The sequence below is a fragment of the Chamaea fasciata genome, unplaced genomic scaffold (genome assembly GCF_029207755.1).
Source record: "Chamaea fasciata isolate MVZ Bird 193981 ecotype frontalis unplaced genomic scaffold, bChaFas1.0.hap1 SCAF_28, whole genome shotgun sequence".
Classification (NCBI taxonomy): domain Eukaryota; kingdom Metazoa; phylum Chordata; class Aves; order Passeriformes; family Sylviidae; genus Chamaea; species Chamaea fasciata.
The window spans coordinates 4,966,623-4,980,527 of NW_027094113.1; the positions used below are offsets into that span (position 1 = coordinate 4,966,623).

The 13,905-nt window shown below is 63.8% G+C and overlaps 2 protein-coding genes across 3 annotated transcripts; one reads left to right on the plus strand and one right to left on the minus strand.

The window, feature by feature from the left end:
- The first annotated feature begins 413 nt into the window (after positions 1–413).
- TNFAIP8L1 (TNF alpha induced protein 8 like 1) lies at positions 414–7,879 on the plus strand. 2 transcript variants are annotated; one of them, XM_066205908.1, is made up of 2 exons: positions 414–806; positions 6,532–7,879. In XM_066205908.1, exon 2 carries the CDS (start codon positions 6,534–6,536, stop codon positions 7,092–7,094), a length of 561 nt encoding a protein of 186 aa, XP_066062005.1. In that variant the 5' UTR covers positions 414–806; positions 6,532–6,533; the 3' UTR covers positions 7,095–7,879. The 2 variants fall into 2 exon arrangements, with proteins under 2 accessions (XP_066062005.1, XP_066062006.1); XM_066205909.1 differs by lacking the exon at positions 414–806 and adding an exon at positions 2,802–4,160.
- A 1,158-nt stretch (positions 7,880–9,037) lies between these two features.
- Positions 9,038–13,078, minus strand: MYDGF (myeloid derived growth factor). Its single transcript, XM_066205910.1, has 6 exons — positions 12,882–13,078; positions 11,484–11,534; positions 11,181–11,242; positions 10,825–10,906; positions 10,193–10,265; positions 9,038–9,834 (listed from the first exon to the last, which is right to left on the minus strand). The coding sequence occupies exons 1-6, from the start codon at positions 13,059–13,061 to the stop codon at positions 9,755–9,757; spliced, it is 528 nt and encodes a 175-aa protein (XP_066062007.1). The 5' UTR covers positions 13,062–13,078; the 3' UTR covers positions 9,038–9,754.
- Positions 13,079–13,905: the final 827 nt, after the last annotated feature.

Genomic DNA, 13,905 nt, shown 5'->3' on the forward strand with positions numbered 1-13,905 from the left:
CCGGTCCAGCAGCGCCCTCCTCAGCTCTGCCATCAGCGCCGCCCGCCCGCCCGGGCCCCGCGGCGCGTCCCCGCGTGGTCCTCTCACCCGGGAAGTCCCCGGCACTCACCGGTGTCCCTGTCACCCATCGGTGTCCCCGCCGCCCACCCTTGTCCCTGTCGCCCCCCGGTGTCCCCGGCCCCCCCCGGTGTCCCCAGCACCCCCGTGCAGGCTGGGGGGGGCCACGCTCCCCCCAACGCGCGTTACCGGGACCGGCCCACGCGCGGGACCCACGGGGGCGCGCCCGCCCCGGCCCCGCCCACGCACCTTCTGCGAGCTCCCATTGGCTGCTTTGTAGCAAGCCCCGCGCCTCCATTGGCTGGTTCCGCCCACGGGACACGCCCCCCCGGCCCCGCCCCCGCCGTTCCCGGCCCCGCGCGGGATTTGGCAGCGGCCGCGGGCGGGAGGCCCCGACCCCCGGGAACCGGGAACCGGCACCGGGAACCGGGAACCGGCACCGGGAACCGGGCACCGAGCGCCGGGAACCGGCACCGGACACCGGCACCGGGGACGGGCACTAGGCACCGGGAACTGGACATCCGGCACCGGGACTGGCACTGGGCATCGAAGACCGGACACCGGACATCGGCACCGGGCAGCGGTAGCGGCTGCGGCGCCCGCCGGGCAGGGAGAGGCGCCGGGGGAAGCGGGACCCTCCGCACGGCCCCGCCCCGTCCAGCCCCGTCCCGCCCCGTCCCGTTCCGCCGGGGGCACCGGAGCAGCCCCAGTCCCGGTCCCGGCGCCGCTCTCCCCGAGGCAGGCTGCAGGTAAGGGCCGGTTCCCCCGGTACCTCCCGGTTCCTCCCGGTTCCTCCCATCTTCCCCGGTCCGTGGGGGCGCTCGGTACCGGCCCGTTTCGTGCTTGCACTGCGGGGGGAAAACCTCTCGTCCCCCAGCCCGGGAATCATCCGTGTGTGTCCCCCCTCCCCGGTGGCACCGGGCACCCGGAGCCCCGAGGGGAAAGGAGGGTTTGGGGAGCCGCGGGGAGCGGGAGCTGCGGGCGGGCAGAGCCCCTGGATGTGCCTCAGCTTCCCCAGGTGTGTAGGACACGGGGAAAGGGCGATTTCCCCCCAGATTCAAGGGGAATGCGAGGGGGCTGGAAAGAGAGCTGGGTTCGGGGGGTGCCGGATAACGGGAGCCGGGGGGAGGCCCCGGAGCCGCCCCCGGGGGGCTGTCACGGCCCCACGTGCCGGGGCAGGGCCCGGTGCCCCATGGCAGCGCTTGGCTCCGAGCATCGCCCGTCCCTCCTCCCTCCCTGCGCTCCAGAGGATGAAATTCCTCGATTCCTAGAAAGACTAATTAATCCCTGTGGAGTGGCCAGATCCGTCCCGGGGCAAGGGCTGGGTGTAAAACTTCCCAACCCTGACTAATCTTCCCCTGCAGCAGGGAAGATTTTTGGGCCGTTTTGGGCCATTTTTTACTGACTCCAGGCCCCAGGCCCAGTATTGGACTCGAATTGTCCCGTGGAGTTCTCCTCCCTCCCAGAGCGACTTTGTCCTCCTGATCCCGGGGCAGGAAGCATGTGATGTCCCCCGGCCCCCACCGCAGCAGGACAGACGGGTGGGTGGTGGTTTGGCCTCAGTTTCCCCTCTCCCAGCCTCTGTTTTCTACTTCCCCATAAGTCTCCGTCTGCTCCGAGCGAAGGAGAAAGGAAGTTGCTGCCAGAGAGAGCAGCTTGATGGCAGCTGGAGAAAGAAAAGGAGGAAATGGAAGGCGAGACAGATGCTCTGAAATAATCCCCCCTTCTTCCTCCTCCTCTCTGTAAAATAACCCCCTTCCTCCTCCTCTTCCTCTGCCTTTTCTCCACGAAACCCCCCTTTCTTCCTCCTCCTCTTCCTCCTCCTCTCCATAAAATAACCCCTTTCCTCATCCTTCTCTCCTTAAAATAACCTCCATTCCTCCTCCTCCTCCTCCTCCTCCTCCTCCTCCTCCTCCTCTTCCTCCTCCTCCTCCTCCTCTCCACTTTGGCAGCTGCCTGTCCCCAGGGGCACGGTGATCCCGGGGGGATTCCTCGGTGCCACCGCAGCCCCTCAGACCAGCCCTGCCCGTGTCAGAGCCCCCGTCCATGGGGATCCCAGGGCCCCGTTCCCACGGGAAGCTCTGGCGGGGATTCCCCACCCGTGCCCGGGCTTGGCACGGCCAGAGCCCCTCGGATGGGCCGCTCGGCTCCTTGCACAGACACGTCGGAGCTGCCGGGGCGGATCGGCATTCCCAGGCAAAACCAAACCCCATCTCCTTCCCGTGGGCGCAGCCCCAGCGAGGGCAGCTGCGGGAAGATCTGGGGACGGAGGAGTTCCGATGCCGGCGCCAGAGGTGGAGGGGACGGTGGCGGGGACATGCCGAGCCCGGGCACAAACCCCGGGAGTGAGCGGGGCGAGGCGGAACCCCCCGGCGCCCCGCAGCCTTCCCGCTCCCCGCTGCCGCCGCCACGGCCGCCGATTCACCCCGGCCTTGCCCAGAGAGGAGCTTTTCCTCGGGCCAGGTGTTTACCCAGCGCCTTCCTCCCGGCCTCGCCCCGCTGGGCACACACCGCCCGGGCCGGCGTCCCCGGCTGCTCCGGGCGCCCGTGGCAACCCGCGGGGCCGGCACGCTCCTTCCTCCCCTGCTCTTCCTCGCCTCTCCCGGCGCCGGTAACCAGGCCCCGGCGGCCGCGGGGGTCACGGGTGGCGGGGGACAGGCCGGTGACGCTGCTGGAGCTCTCCGGTTACCGCCCGGCGCTCCGTAATGAGGGAGGGTTTAATTAATTAATAGGGGGAAAGCGATGCCGGGGAGATGGAGAGCAGAGCGGCGGGATCCCATCCACCCGCCTGGTGTCCAGCCGCGGGCTGGGGGGCACCGGGAATGCTGAGGGGCAGGGCAGGGGTGTTCCCAAACACCCCTGGTGGGACGGAACAGCGTGCGCAGGATGGAGGGAAATCCAGGGAGATCGCCGCTACTCAGGGTTTATCCTGATGTTTCCACGGCGGAGGAAACTTGTAGCAACGCAATCCGAGTTTTCTGTGGCCACGGCGGGAAGGTGGAGGAGGGAGAGGAGGAGGAAGGGGAGGCAGAGGTGCCTCTGCTCTGAGCTGGGGCTTTGTGGAGCCTCCCCCTCTGCGCTGCTCCATGAATTATTGAAGTGCTTTTCCTTTTCTGCATGAAATATTCACCCGCTGCCAAGGGAACTGGGGGGGCTCGGGGGAGCAGGCCCACGGAGCCGCTGGTGAGAACCAGGTGAAAGGGGCAGGCAGGGAAAGGGATCTTTGGGGCACTAAAAATGATAACTGGGATGATGTCACCGCTGGGTTTGGCCCCTCTTCACAAAGGAGCTCTGGACGGTGCTCCCTTGGCAGCTCTGCTGTGGTGCCACCAGGGCCAGGTGACCACGAGGTGACAGGGTCTTGCCTTGCCGCCCCAGACAGGAGCTTTCATTGATGCTTGTGCCCTCAGCGGTGTGGGAGAGGTTTTTTTGGGGCAATCAGGCCCCAGCTGGGTGTTGGGTGAGGTGCGAGACCTGCGGGGCCAACACCAAACCAGAGGCGGGCACGGCACGTGTCTGTCCCCAGGGGACCACGTCCCTCCTGTGACACCCTCTGTGTCCTCACCCAGGACACCCCAACCCTCACACCACCGCGCAGGGCTGCAAGGCTCCCCCAGAAACCTCCAAAACGGCTGGAAAGCCTCCAAGAAAGGGCTGTACCTGTCCCCAAAGCCACCGTTGGGACCACAGCCCTGCCGCACTCTTCCGGAGCGGGGAGGGACTCGGTGTCAGCAGCGCTCGGCTGCTCCATTTCGGAAGAAAAAGAAGAAAAGAAGAAGCTGTTTTTTAGGGCGTTTTCATTAAAAAAAGAAGAGGGGGGTGGGGGGGAGCCCAAGCCCTGAGCGAGGCTGGAAACTTCAGCGACAGGAAGGAAGTGAAGCGGGTTATTTCAGGCTCCAGTTGGCTGCTCGGGGCAAGGCTCGACTCTCCTGTGCTCTGATAGCAGCCCCTCGTGAACAATGGGGTCGCGGGGCCCTTCCCGGCAGGAAAACGGCTCGTTCCGGTGAAATCTCCCGCTGCTGCTGAGTCAGCAGGTCCTGCTGGGCCGGGGCTGGGCTGGAGGTGCCGGGGAACCATCCCTGGGCAGCGGAAGCCAGCAGGAGGTGAGCCTGGGTTTCCTTGGGCCTTGCAGGGAGCAGCCTGCAAAAACCATCCCCGGGCGCTGGGGAGGGAGCTGGTTGCATTTTTGGGATCCCCATTCCCGCCTATCCCACTTTTGGCGTCCCTAGACCCCCCCCAATAATGCTTCGTGCCTCAGTTTCCCCCCCGGGACGATGCTGGTGGTCCCGGAGCGGGGCAGGGCTGTGAGCAGCCGGGTGTTCCTCGGTGCCGAGCATTGATCCACGATCCCAGCTGGCACCCGGGAGCCGTGGGCAGCTCGCAGGACTCGGCATTCCCTATTTCTCGCGTGCTCTGGAGGCGGAGTTCGCACTCGCTCTATGTCTGTGGCCACCCGAGGGAGAGCTGGGGTGTGGGAATCCCTGTTTCTCCAGGCACGGTTCCCGGGGCACCCCACGGCCCCGGGGAGCGGCATTCCAGGCTGCGAACGCCACGGCAAAGCCCTGCTCCTCCCGGGCACGATGAGGTGAGGCCCCTCACAGCCCGGGCAGGGGGGCTGGAGCTGCCCCTGCCCCTCCTGCCCACCGCTCCCTCGGGGCAGCACCTCATGGTGCAGCCGCTGGAATTCCGTCAGCAGGACCCGGGAGCTGCTGCCGCCAGGCTCTGCGTTGTCATTTTTGTCTTATTAAGTGCGAGAGCCTCAGCTGGAGGCTCGAGCTGACAAGAATCAATGTTTTCCCGTCGCAGGAAACGCTTCCAAACCTCCGTGTTTTTCCTCAGGGCTGTAAAAACCCTGCAGGCGGCGGCTCCATGGCTGCTCCCGGAATTCTCGTCCCCGCGGAGCCTTGGCTGCCCTCAGGTTTGGGAGCTGGTGGCTGGGAGGTGCTCAGGGGCTCAGCACCATCCTCCTGGCAGGACTGGCTGGGGAGCGGGAGCCTTGGCCAGGGCAGGGGATCCCTGGGAGCTGGGATTTGCTCCCCGGAGCCGCGTGTGTGCTCCAGAGTGGTGGCAGCAGGACCGGGGGTCCCCAGAGGGGTCTGGGACTTTCAGCTTGGCCAGGGGGGAGTGACAGAGCTGCCTGTGACGGGGACAGACTCGGTTCTGTGACAGAATCCCAGAGTCATGGAATGGTTTGGGTTGGAGAAAGACCAAAAGCTCATCCCACCCCTGCCACGGCCAAGGACACCTCCCACTGTCCCAGGCTGCTCCAAACCCTGTCCAGCCTGGCCTGGGACACTTCCAGGGATCCAGGGGCAGCCACAGCTGCTCTGGGCACCCTGTGCCAGGGCCTCAGCTCCCTCCCAGGGAAGAATTCCTTCCCAACATCAAATCTAAACCTGCTCCCTAGCCATGAGCGATTTATTCCCATCCATCCTCACACCAGCAGCATCCTCCAGCTGAAATATCTCCTCTGCCCTGCCTGGGGATGTATTTATAGGCTGATCCCGTCCCCTCCTGCTCTCCCAGCCTGTCCATGCCATGTGCGGGCTCTTGCATAAGCAGCTCCCAGCTCTGCCCATCCATCCCGCCTGTTTTCCTGCTGTTCTCCCCTGGCTGTGATTTGTAGCTCTGCGGTTTCCCAGCCCAGGATGCGTCTCCAGGGTCGGCGGCATTTTAATGGTTCGCAGCAGAGTCTAAAGCCGTGCTCTGCCCCGGGTGATGGATTTGGTCCCGCCGGGATGTGGGAGTTGGGCTCCAGGTGATGTTCCTGTCTGGGTGAATTATTCACCTCCGTGCGGTGCCGGCTCTGGAGGAGGCCGGGGCAGGAGCAGAACGAGTCTGAGCTTGTGTGGGTGTTCCAGGGTGAGCAGTGCCAGGGAAAAGGGCTCTCACGCCACTGTGGGTGCTGCAAACCGGCCGTGCCGGGGCCAGCGCCGCGGTGCATGTGGCACACGGCATCGGGGGGTGACTCAGCTGCCACCTGGGCTGTCCCCAGCTCACCCTGCAGGAAATGAGTCAGGTTTTAAGGAAGGAAAAATGTTAAAACGATGGGGCAAGCGTCCTTCCTGCCCCGGGAGGAGGGAGGCGGCGGCCGCAGGAGGGACACGGGGATGGAGCACGGGCAGGGCTCAGGTAGGGACACGGCGCTCGCCGCGGCCTCTGCGCAGGGTCTGGGGTGGGAACACCCTGGGACTGATGCCACCAACCCAGCCTGGGCGCTGAGCTCAGCCCCCACCTGCCCTGGCACACAGGAGCTCCCTCAGCCTCGCCATTGCCTGGAGATGCTCCTTCTCCTGCCAAAAATCCGCGTGGGGAGGTGAGGGGTCACAGAGTCGCGGAGTGGTTTGGGTGGGAAGGGACCTTAAAGCCCACCCAGCTCCACGCCCTGCCACGGACAGGGACGCTCCAGTAGCCCAGGTGAGACAGGGATGGATGCAGAGCAGGGACTGACCCGTGTGTGCCTCCTTCCCTCAGAGATGGACACCTTCAGCACCAAGAACTTGGCCCTGCAGGCCCAGAAGAAGCTCCTGAGCAAAATGGCCACCAAGACCATTGCCAACGCCTTCATCGACGACACCAGCAGCGAGATCCTGGACGAGCTGTACCGCGCCACCAAGGAGTACACCCACAACCGCAAGGAGGCCCAGAAGATCATCAAGAACCTCATCAAGATCGTGATGAAGCTGGGGGTCCTCTACCGCAACGGGCAGTTCAGCCCCGAGGAGCTGCTGGTGATGGAGCGGTTCCGCAAGAAGGTTCACACCCTGGCCATGACGGCCGTCAGCTTCCACCAGATAGACTTCACCTTCGACCGCAGGGTCATGTCCGGGGTGCTGACCGAGTGCCGGGACCTGCTGCACCAGGCGGTCAACGGGCACCTGACGGCCAAGTCCCACTCGCGCATCAACCACGTCTTCAACCACTTCGCGGACTACGAGTTCCTGTCGGCGCTGTACGGCCCGGCCGAGCCCTACCGCACCCACCTCAAGAGGATCTGCGAGGGCGTCAACAAGATGCTGGAGGAGGACAACATCTGAGGGCGTGAGGGTGGGCTCCTGGCAGCCGGACTCTGCCTGCCGCGAGGCCGAAGATGTGACCTCTGCTCCGACCTCGGCCGGGCTGGCCGCCCCCTCTCCCTCCTGTGCAGTGCTCACTTGTGTTCTCCTCGTTTCTCCAAGAGACTGAACCTCCTGAGTTTGTCTCCCGCGTGCCCAGGGTCTGCAAACCCCTCCCTGCGCTGGGCCGAGCCCTCTCCGGGGGATCCTGGGATTTTGGGCTCCTGCTGTCCAGTTCGGTTTCCTTCGCCCACCAAGTGCCTTCAGCTCAGAGTCCAAGGATCTGGACTCTGCCTTGAACTCGGCTGTGACCTCTGGGGGGAAACCCAACCAAAGACTGGCTTTGAGGTGTCTCTGAGCAGCTGGGACGTCATTGGGGTGGATGGTTCCGGGGCTCCGTCACTGGAGGGTGGTGGAACTCCGTGGTTTTCTTCCAGCAGCTCCACAACGTGGTGGGAGCAAATCGGGGTCCGGGTTTGTGCTGCCTCAGGCAGGAAGGCGCCTCTGCGTGGGCTTTGGTGTCCTCAAAGACACGTCCCTGAGCCCAGGAGGATCCCTGGCCACCCGGGGGGAGCTGCTCCTCCCCCGGACCCCGGGAACCACCCCACAGCCAGCTCCCCACCAGTGGTGGTGCCACCTTGGTGGTTGTCCAAAGCTCCCCTGGGATTTCATCCCTTTTCCATGCCCTTGACTGAGTGACGTTCGTTTTTAGCAAACTCTGTAGCCCTGATGAGTTATTTAAATAAACTCACCTGTGTGGCCTGGGAGCTCCCTGAGGTTGTTCCAGCAGTGACAAAATGAGCCCTGGGGACAGCTGCGTTTGCCCCCGCGTGCTGGCGGCTCTCTGTGACCTGGGATTTGTGCTCTCTGTCCCCCGGCATTGCTGTGCTGGCCCTGCTCAATGGCCCAGCAGCTCCTGGATTTGCATGGACACGGGGAAATGGCTTCCCACCGCCAGAGGACAGGGGTAAATGGGACATTGGGAAGGAATTCCTCCCTGGGAGGGTGGGCAGGCCCTGGCACAGGGTGCCCAGAGGCTGCTCCTGGATCCCTGGCAGTGCCCAGGGCCGGGCTGGAGCAGCCTGGGACAGTGGGAGGTGTCCCTGCCCATGGCAGGGGTGGCACTGGATGAGCTTTGAGCCTCTCCACACCCCAAGCATTCCATGATTTTGTGAGATCCAGCAGAGCCCACAGGTGCTCCCCTGCAGCCCCACATCCCCTCCCTGCCCAGGAGGGCCAAGAGCAGAGCCCTGGCAGGGAGCGGGGGGGGTGACTCTGCAGTCAGGAGCAGTGTCAGCTCCGGGAGCTGCTCCAGCACACTGAGCTCGGCTCCGAGCACTGGAAATTGCCCTTTTGGCATCCAAGACACCACCGGGTCCCCACCGGCCTTATCTCTGTGACCTCCTTGTGCCCCAGGTCCCTGGATGTCTCCAGGCAGGGGCAGAGAGCGGCTCCTGCTCCTTCCCACCACCGCTTCTGCTACCTCCCGGCCGTACAAGATCAAACGAAAGGCACAAAGTCTGTGTCATTCGCAGGCCTGGCTGCAGCTGTCACAGGGAATTGTGCGGCACAGCCTGGGGTGGGGCCAAGGCCCATTCACACGGGGCTGTGGAGAGCACCGGGAGCCCTCGAGGTGCTGCTCCCTCAGGAGGGCAGGGGCCAAGTGGCCTTGGAGGACAACTCCTGTCCCCCCTGGGCTGGTGTGTGCCTGGACAGGAGCCAGAGCTGGGAATCCCAGGCTGGCGTGGCTGAAGGATGCCCAGGAGGAATTCTCTGCTGTTCCCAAGGTGTCTCCGTGCCAGCTGCAAGACCCCCCTAAGCCTCTGCAGCCCCCAAATTCCCGTGGGACACCTCAGCTCCTCCTGGCCAAGCAGCAACAGAGGTCCACCCAGCTGGAGAGGGGAGGAGGGACGGAGCAGAGCAGCTTCAGGCCAGAGCACGAGGCTTTATTTCTTTATTTGTGCTGGTATTTACACAGGAAAGGAATTGCACATTCCCTGTTATTACTCTGGATAAGAAAAGAATCGCTTTTCTGCAGGTATAAAATGGTCCCCTGGTTGTGGTGAGAGGTGGAAGCGTTACCTGGATTGATCCCTGGTTATGCCAGAATAAGCTGCTCTGCCTTCCCCCACCCAAGCTACCCCAGCCCAGCCCTGGATCCACCCCAGCCACACACTGGCCACGGAACCAGAGCTTTGGCCACCTCCCTCCCTCCCTCCCTCCCCTTAAATGAATTATTTCCTCCTGCCACACTGGTGGAGAGAGAAATCCCACCTCCCCTCCAGAGACTACAGAGTTAACAACTTCCCTTTGGCAAGCCCTGCTTAAATCCAGCCCCTTATCTCCCTGCTTGCTCTTCCCAGGCAGGCAGATAAGGAGCCCCTCTGCAGGGAGCTCTGCCCTGCTCAGCCAGGCAGGAAGGGGCACGGCAGGCTCAGGAGGCTCCCGGGGGGTTTCCAGCTGCAGAGCACCACACACCTGCCCTCACACCTCCAGCCCCACTCCTGTCGGTCCCCAGCACGTTTCAGGATGGAAAACAGAAAAGGTTTGGCCAACCCAAAGGAAAACCCGGCAGGTACCCAGGAAATCCCTTCCCTGCCAGGCTGCTCTGGCCAAGCCCCCTGCCCAGCCTGGCCTGGGGCTCACAGCTCGTCTCGGGGGCTTCTTGCTACAATCACGAGTTTGGACAGCTCGAAACGGAACTTGCCTTCCCTGTGAGACACTGCAGAGAGAGACAGAGAACAGCCCAGGGTCAGCAATGGAAAAGGAGGCACAGAACAGCCCTGCTGGGCCTTGCCAGGCAGGGGGGCACCGCTCTTCCTGCTGCTGCACGTGCCAGGCTGGGGGGAAACCCTTCCTTAAACCCCTCCTTAAAATCCCTCCTTGAAACCTCCCCCCTTAAAACCCTTCCTTAAACCCCCTCCTTAAAACCCCTCCTCACCCTCGGAACTGAACTGGGATGGGACCCACAAAATCCCGGGGTCACTGCAGCCCCGGCCCCGTGGCACTGTCACCAGTATTTGAGTCTAGACTGGTCCCTGTCCCCCAGCCCCTCTCCCACAGCTCCCCCAGGCACAAACCTGTTGTGTCAGTGATCTCAAACTCTTCCTGTTTTAAGGGGACGTCGCTCTGGGCACCCACAGCAGCCTGAGACTGAAACAGGAAGGAAGGAGCTGCGAGAGGCTGAGGCAACCCAACAAGTGAGAGCATCAAAGCAGCCAAACAACAGCACACTGAAAACGAACAGGTCCGTGATTTATGTGCAGGGAGAGAATTAAGGGCACAAAGGAACTCTGAAGGAAAATCTCTGGCTGTTTTACCATTTCCTATTAAACCACGGACTTGTGTCCTCGCGGTGAGTGAAAGCCTCACCCCTGGAAACTGGGAGATGGAAGAATGAGCCAGACAAAAGCAGCAGCAGAGGTTTGATTTGCTTTGTCACGTGCAATTTGTTGAGGCAATCCAAGAGTCCCTTTTGTGCCCCGGTGCCTTTGGAGCCCCCTCCCAGCGAATCCCTGTGACTGAGAGGGCAGGAGCACAAAGGACAGGCTGCCCACCTGCAGCCCCTCTCCTGCCTGCCACCAGTCCCTAATTAGGGACACGATGGAGCACATTCTATGGCACAGATGTCTAATAAATGTTTTCCATGTCTAATTCGTGGTTTATAGCAGCCTCCCACACTCCTGCTTCCCCGGGCTCAGCTGGGACTTACATAAGCCATGGCATACTCTATCTTGGCTCCTTTCACTTCAGCTTTAAACTGGGTAAAGAAGAGATAAGACTTCCCTTGGGGCCTGAAAGAAGAAAGCAGAGCCTTTGTCAGGGGCGCAGAGGTGCAGAGGAGTGAAGGATTCCTGGCTCCCTCCCTCCCTCCTCCCACAGCCACCTCTGCATCTCTCGGAGCTTTTGTGCAGAGCGGGGGAGAGGGGAGCACAGAATTTATAAACCGACGGCTGCACGAAAAGCCCCCAGAGCTGGAGGAAAGCCTCCCTGCAGAGCCGCAAATCCCCCGGGGAAGCGGGGCCGTGTCCTGCCCCACGCCCACCCGCGGGGCTGCTCGGGACACACCTCCAGACGGTGCAGGAGAAGAGCGCGTTGTCCTCGCTCGTTCCGACGTTCATCTGCCATTGCTGCACGGGGAAGATCCGGAGTCAGCGCGGGGAAAACCCCCCGAGGAGGCCAATCCCCCCGCTCTGCCCCGGCCCGAGTGACCCCGCACCACCGCCAGCACCCGCGGCCGGCGCCTTCCGCTCCCTCCTCCCCCAGTCACAATCGGGCTCCCGCACAAAGCAGCTCCGGGTCTCTTTTCCCTTCGGGATGAGAGAAAGGGGCCGATGCGCACAGGACGCGCCCGGGGCTGGCCCAGCTCACCTCGTTCGTGCCGCCCTGGGCCGAGTAGGTGAAGGTGCAGCCGTAATCCCCCTGCCAGGAGAGCAACAGGAGCAGAGTCACTTCGGCACCAGCTTTTCTTCCACAGAATGCAGGAACTGCTGAGGCTGGAAAAGCCCTCCAAGACCGCCAAGTCCAACAGGGCCCGAACACCGCCCAGGCCACCACTGACCCTGTCCCCAGGTGCCACAAGGACGGGCTTTAAATCCCTCCGGGGGTGGGGACTCCACCAGCGCTGCTGCCAGTGCCTGACCTCCCTTCCCGTGAAGAACTGTTCCCAGTTCCAGCCTAAACCTCCCCTGGCACCACCTGAGGCCTTGCCCGGAGTGCTGGGGGGAGGATTCACGTTCTGGGGTGCCCAGGGACCCCCAGCCCCCTCTGCACTGGGGCCCTTCCCTTGCTGAGCCCCCTCCCATGAGGACCCTTCGTCCTCTGAGACCCCCCTCCCCTCTCCCTGCCCTTGGGGTACCTCATCCCTTCGTAGCCCCCCTTCTCCTGAGGGAGCGTTTCCCACGGCAGGTCCCCATCCCTGGGGGTCCCCTCGCTACAGAGACTGTCCCACCCTGGGGTCCTCCTTTGCCTGGGGACGCCCTTCTGCTGGAGAACCCCACCTGGGGACCCCCTTCCCTCCACGACCCCCTTCTCTGTGGGGGCTCCCTCCCTCCTAGAGTACCCCCCTTCTCCCTGGGACCCCCCCCGCCTTTAGAGCCGACTTTGGGGATCCCCTTTCCCGTGCAGACCCCGTTCCCCCCGGGACCCCCCTGTCTTTGTATCCCCCTTTGGGGATCCCCTTTCCCGTGCAGACCCCGTTCCCCCCGGGACCCCCCTGTCTTTGTATCCCCCTTTGGGGATCCCTCTCACCCTGGGACCCCCTCGCCTTTGTATCCCCCTTTGGGGATCCCCTTTCCCGTGCAGACCCCGCTCCCCCCGGGACCCCCCCGCCTTTGTATCCCCCTTTGGGGATCCCCTTTCCCGTGCAGACCCCATTCCCCCCGGGACCCCCCCGCCTTTGTATCCCCCTTTGGGGATCCCCTTTCCCGTGCAGACCCCATTCCCCCCGGGACCCCCCCGCCTTTGTATCCCCCTTTGGGGATCCCCTTTCCCGTGCAGACCCCATTCCCCCCGGGACCCCCCTGTCTTTGTATCCCCCTTTGGGGATCCCCTTTCCCGTGCAGACCCCATTCTCCCCGGGACCCCCCCGCCTTTGTATCCCTCTTTGGGGATCCCTCTCACCTTGGGACCCCCCGACAGCGCACTCGCCCCGCCCTCCCTCGCGCCAAGCCAATCCCCAGAGCAGGATTTATGCGTGACGTGGCGCGCAGCCAATCAGCGAGGGGCGCGTACCCTCTGCGCTCCGCTCCCGCCCTCCCGGCCGCTCACCAGGCTCCGGGAGAAGGAGTGAACCACCCCGCCGGGCCGCACGTCGAACTCGGCCGTGCCCGGGACCGCGTCCGGGGCCGTGCCCGGTTCCGCGGCCGCCCGGGCCGCCAGGCACAGCAGGGCTGCCGGCACCAGCGCGGCCCAGGAGCGCCGGCCGCTCCTCCCGCTGGGCGCCGCCATCTTGGAAAGGAAGCGCGGGCTATGGCGGCCGGCAGGGGCCAGCGCGGCGGCGGCACGGCAGCCATGTTGGGTGTGGCAGGAGCCCGGGCGGGCCGGCGGTGCGGGGACAGCGGAGGGACAGGGGGACACGGGGACATCAGGGACGAGGGACAACAGAACAAGGGCACAGGGAACCTCGGGGACAAGAGGCCCTGTGGGCAGGGGACAAAGGGACCACGAGGATAAGGTGCCATTGGGACAAGCGTCCATGGGGACCAGGGGCTGCGAGGACCGCGGGGACAAAAGGGCTGGAACAGGAAAATCCTGAACTAGAGGAGAAAGGGAGGCACAGGAATCTGCGGCAGCTCCGGGAGGAGCTGCAGGGGGGACCAGGGACAGGAGGTTTCTCTGCAGAGGCCTGAAGCCTCCCCTGTGTCCCAGCACGGAGCTGGGCCGCCTGCGATTTCACCAAAACCCCTCCGAGAGGATTCCCCGAGATCAATTTACAGCCTTGCTTTCGGCCGGCCCGGCCCTGTGCCTTCCTCGGCCACCCCACTCCTCCTCCGGGGGACCCGGCGAGTTCTGAGCCGCTGCAGTGCCCAGGGCTGAGATCAGATGATCAAATGATGAACTGACCGCCCCGAGTTTCCCCTGGCGTGCCTTTCCCGGAGCCAGAGCTGTCCTGGCACTTTTACCCCACCCACTCTGGGAATGGACATGCCGGGAAGTTTTCCATTCGAGCATGTTTCAGGGCAAGGAGTGACTTTTCTGCGCTAATTCTGTAGCTTGAGGAGTGATTTTGTTTCAAAAATAAGTGCTCAAGAACATCTGTTCTCCCTCCACACCATCCACCTAAAAATAAAGC

Bases quoted from the DNA above. Each gene is read 5' to 3' on its own strand.
- TNFAIP8L1 (XM_066205908.1), top strand. From the start codon at position 6,534: ATGGACACCTTCAGCACCAAGAACTTGGCCCTGCAGGCCCAGAAGAAG.
- MYDGF (XM_066205910.1), bottom strand. From the start codon at position 13,061: ATGGCGGCGCCCAGCGGGAGGAGCGGCCGGCGCTCCTGGGCCGCGCTG. The intron at 11,243-11,483 runs GTGAGCTGGGCC...TTCCCCGTGCAG, and splicing joins CCCAGGGCGGCACGAACGAG to CAATGGCAGATGAACGTCGG. The intron at 10,266-10,824 runs GTAAGTCCCAGC...TTCCTGTTTCAG, and splicing joins TAGAGTATGCCATGGCTTAT to TCTCAGGCTGCTGTGGGTGC.